Source organism: Penaeus japonicus, unplaced genomic scaffold (assembly GCF_977035675.1).
Source record: "Penaeus japonicus unplaced genomic scaffold, GWHDUDI00000001_assembly GWHDUDI00000018, whole genome shotgun sequence".
Lineage (NCBI taxonomy): Eukaryota > Metazoa > Arthropoda > Malacostraca > Decapoda > Penaeidae > Penaeus > Penaeus japonicus.
In genome coordinates this window covers 27,177,232-27,182,231 of record NW_028234420.1, presented here as the reverse complement: position 1 = coordinate 27,182,231, position 5,000 = coordinate 27,177,232, and the positions used below count along the sequence as shown (strand labels likewise).

The 5,000-nt window shown below is 41.8% G+C and overlaps 1 protein-coding gene across 1 annotated transcript in view; it reads left to right on the top strand.

The window, feature by feature from the left end:
- The window catches only part of LOC122252167 (uncharacterized), a 282,728-nt gene that overhangs the window by 255,077 nt on the left and 22,651 nt on the right, over positions 1-5,000 (top strand). The window contains exons 14-18 of the mRNA XM_086546406.1: positions 452-605; positions 1,663-1,784; positions 3,283-3,444; positions 4,053-4,170; positions 4,759-4,850. Of these exons, the coding sequence (XP_086402532.1) occupies positions 452-605; positions 1,663-1,784; positions 3,283-3,444; positions 4,053-4,170; positions 4,759-4,850 (648 nt within the window). The remainder of the gene's footprint in view (positions 1-451; positions 606-1,662; positions 1,785-3,282; positions 3,445-4,052; positions 4,171-4,758; positions 4,851-5,000) is intronic.

Sequence of the window (5,000 nt, the reverse complement as noted above, 5' to 3'; positions counted from 1 at the left end):
TATTACGTGTTCAAAATCTCTCCGCAAATATTATCATAGATTAATTCAGCTTACCACGTTTTCGATTCGTATCCACGAAGATTATCACAGTTCGATTCATCTTATCACGTGTTCCAAATCCCTTCACAAAGTGTTCACTGAGATCGTCACAGATTAATCCAGCTTATCACATGTTCAAATTCCATCCACGGAGATCATCACAGATTAATCCAGCTTATCACGTGTTCAAATTCCATCCACGGAGATCATCACAGATTAATCCAGCTTATCACGTGTTCAAATTCCATCCACTGAGAGTGTCACAGATTAATTCAACTTATCACGTGTTCAAATTCCATCCACGGAGATCGTCACAGATTAATCCAGCTTATCACGTGTTCAAATTCCATCCACTAAGAGTGTCACAGATGATCTCCGACCTGTCTCTTTCCCTTCCCTTCTCCCCGGCCAGATACCCCGCGGTCCCCCAGGGGAGGATGGCAAGCCGGGTAGGGATGGGATGCCCGGAATCCCAGGGACCCCAGGGCGACCAGGACCCCCGGGGGAGAGAGGCCCCAGAGGAGGCGTGGGGGAGAAAGGCGACCGCGGGGAACAAGGAAACCTAGGTAAGGGAGCCGTCGGAGTCATTCGTTTCGTTCAGTTTTCATAATTTGATTAAGTTTTTATCATTTGATCGAGTTTATTTTTATGTATTATTATTATTATTTTATTATTATTATTATATATACATATATATTTTTTTATGATTTTGATGATTTTAGCTTTTTGATGAATTATTCGAGTTTGTTGTAGTTTTTATTTATTGTCATTTAGCTTTCGTATTTGTTCTTAGTTTAGCTTTATGATTTATTTTGTTTTAAAGTTGTTGTTTTTATTTATTCTGATATATATTTTTCTTTTCCTTTTGATCTATTCCATTTGAATTTTCTCTTTATTCCATTTGTTTTCTGTATTTAAGCCCTTTTGGGGGTTTTATGATTTTAGTTAATTATGAACTTAGCGTTTGTCTTTGTTTATCAAATATAATTTTTGTTATGGTTTATTTAGATTAATTATTATGATTTGTGTCATGGTTTATATTGAGAGTTTAAAGGGGATCATGCCTATAAAAAAAGGAGTGATATTGACTATAGTTATTACTCATTCATTCATAAATTTATTTGTGTATTGACTATTTCACACGTAGGTTTCTTATTTTGGAAAAGGTGATAGAAAGGCCACATATATACTGTATATATATATATATATATATATATATATATATATATATATATATATATATATATATATATATATATCAATCCATCCCCCCGTAATCTTGGAATAACCCCCTCCTCTCCTTCCTCTCTATCACCTACCACCAAACCCTCCCCTCCCCCCTCACTCTACCACCATACCCTCTTCACTCCTCCCCCACCCCTCAATATCCTGCCCCCCCCCCTCCCTTCGCCACAATACTCTCCTCCCCCCCCCCCTTCCCACACCATTAAACCCCTCTTCCTCTCTCCCCACAATACCCACCTTTCCCCTTCCCACAACACCCTCCTTCTCCCTCTCCCATAATACCTTTCTTCCCTCCCCTCAACTACCCTAACCACCATACCTACCCCTCCCCCTTCAACACCATAATCCCCTCACCCCGCCCCCATCCTCGCTCCGCAGGACCCGAGGGGCTACAGGGCGCGAAGGGCGAGTCGGGCATGGACGGTGCCCCTGGGATGCCCGGCGAGAGAGGCCCCCAGGGACCCCCAGGGAAGCCAGGATGGGGGAACTCCAGATACGATGTAAGTAACTTCTGTTTTTTATTATTATTATTATTCCTTCGCCCTCTTCCCCTTTTCCTCTTCCTTATATTTCTTCTTCTTCTTCTCCTCCTCCTCCTCCTCCTCCTCCTCCTCCTCCTACTTCACCTCCTCCACCTCCACCTCCACCTCCACCTCCACTTCTACTTCCATCTCCACTACCACCTCCACCACCTCCTCCTCCATCTCCTCCTCCATCTCCTCCTCCTCCTTCTCCTCCTCCTCTTCCTCCTCCTCCTCCTCCTCCTCCTCCTCTTTCTTCATCTTCTTCGTCCTTTATATCTCACCTTTGCGTATTTTTTTGTCTCTTTCTATATCTAGGTAAGGTACTTCTTCAGTTACTTAATCTATATTTACATGTCTACTTACAAATTTACCAGTTCTTAAATATTGCAATTCTCATTTATACAACCTCATTTTTCTAAGCAATATAAAGAATTTGCTCGTTCCGTTTCACAACTAAGAAATATAAATAGAATACGATTTAAAACATCATTTTTACACCGAAATAGTGATACGCTACATACTAATTTAGAAGTAAACTTATCAAGCGTTTTTATAGTTATTATGCTCAAAAGTAATTTATATTATTATATCATTATTATTCCACTTGTAACTTCTTTAAAATATGAATTTTGTACTTTACCACTTCATGCAGCCACTTTGGAATCCTCGCACGATGTTTAAGGTAACAAAGTGTTGTGTGTATAGTGTACATGTTACTTTTAATACGGCTTTCTCGTGATTTTCCTTCGATGGTGTTCTGCCTACAGTACTGTGCGCCTTATCTTTCATTCTGATGGATGTTCTGATGGTCCTAATGAAGAAACTGCTTCTGGCTATAGAATCAAAATGAGCCTTTCTGTAAAAGGAAAAAGTCATTTTATACATACAGACTTTTCTATATATTTTCCTTACTTAGCAAATCAGTAACATCACTTTTCCATGTTCTTACCACGAATATCACAGGATATATTAATGTTTCATAACAAGCTCCACTCTCTACTTCGTACGCCAGTTCCACCACAATTCAAGTCAGTCTACTTTGCAGCAGACGTCCCAGCTACTAATATGTGCTCCACTTCCCTCGTCACATTCCATTTCTTAAAACACATTTCAGATCCACCTCTTAGAGACATTTCATATCTCGAAACACACACACACCTTTTTCACTTCGTGCCACACGTTAAAGCGTTTAAGCTCTACATCCCAGCCATTATCCACTCGTCTAGTTTCATTCCACCGTTCGAAGCTAAAAGCTCATTCCAGTTCTAAGAACAAATTCCACCTCTTTACAAGCACTCCACCTCTCCCCACGTGTTCCACGTGTTTTAACACTTCCCACTCACGTTTCCCATGTCTTAACACGTCCTACTCACGTTTCCAATGTATTAACACGTCCCACTCGTGTTCCTCATATCATCCTGTCTAAGCCGTTCTAAACGCCCTTTCCCCCTCCCCCCCTCTCCCACTCCCCCAGGTGGACGGCGGCCTGGCCATGGCTCCTGCGAGACCCGGCACCCCAGGCACCCCAGGCGAGAAGGGAGCACCGGGGGCTCCTGGCATCCGTGGCCCTCGAGGCTACACCGGGGCCAAGGGAGACCGGGGCGAACCAGGTCTGCGGGGAGGCAAGGGAGATTCGGTGAGTGATGACATGTGAAAGTTATATTTGACACTGATATCTAGGCTATGTTGCAGGAATTCACTAAGAGATCTAGTAAAGGTTTACACTATTCTATAGTCGTTCACAAAGAGATTTATTTAGTAAAGATCTGCCCCATTTTACAACAGTTCACTGAGATATATTTTTTGCAGTAGTAGTTTGCAGTATTTTTTTAGCAAAAGTATCTCCTATTCTACAGTATTCCACAAAGAGATTTAATAAAGGACCACCCTATCTTACAGGTTAAATATACAGCTACACTATTTCACAGTAATTCCCGAAAAAAAGGAAAGATACAGTATTAACAGACACAAATTTCTCAATTTCTTGTAAAACTACAAAACCAAACGACCTATCAATTTCAAAACACAAAATTCCACAACCAATGGACCTTCGATAACCGCCAAATGAATACATAAATAAATAGACAAAATACACTCAATTTCTCCCAAAACTACAACACCAAACAACCAGCAACTCAAACGCAATACCAACGCAGAAGACCACACATCAACACCTTTCTAACACACAACAAAGCTCTAACGGATGACCTCTTGAGACGTCCTCCGGTTCTCGTCTTCTTGCAGGGCGAATCGGGGAGGAGCGGCCCAGCAGGACCCAAAGGAGAACCAGGATCTCCCGGCATGAACGGTGCCCCAGGTCCTCCCGGCTTTATTGGGGTGCCCGGCGATAAGGGTGATAAAGGTGAGAATTGGTATACGGGATTTAGGGCTTAAGGTGGACAGAAGATCGAGACGTTTTTAGAGTTGAAGATGGTGTCAATTTGGAGACACTACAGAGTTTCTGACTTTATGGGTCTTAACTACACAGACTTTTAGAGTTTAGAGGCTTCAGGTTCAAGGCTTTGTGAGATTGTGGCTTTTAACTTTACAGAGATGAAGAGTATAGAGTATGAGAGTTTATAAGCTTTAACTAGTCAGTTTAAAAACTTGATGGGCTTTAGCTTTATAGACCTTAAGACTTTACTAACTTTGTAATAGTATGAATATTCACTGGACAAATTAGAAGTTCACAGACTTCAACTGCAGAATTTAGTTTCAGTTATCATTATTCATATCATCACCATTACTCATTCATCACCAATCCTCAACATTACTATCATTATTGGCCTCATCACCATTCACCCTCTCATCACCTTCGCGAATCATCATCATCCCTACCATTATCACCACGAATCACCATTCACCCAACCATTCTCATCCACTCTCATCATGATCACGACTAGCATCTAACATTTTTGTCCACTTCCCCCCTCCCTTCCCCCCACACCAGGTGATCGAGGCGAAACAGGTGTCGGGTCCCCAGGTCCTCCAGGTCGTCCAGGCGGGCTCACCCTCGAAGACCACAAGGCCATTGTCGAACAGGTCAGTTCCCAGGTTGTCAGTCACTCAGAAATGACCGTTGTACAGGTTAGATGTCAGGCAGTTACTCAGTTTTCTGTTTATTTCCTTCATATTTTCTATTCTCAATCTTAGCCTTTCTAAATCTTTGAATTATGCGATATTTCAATACTT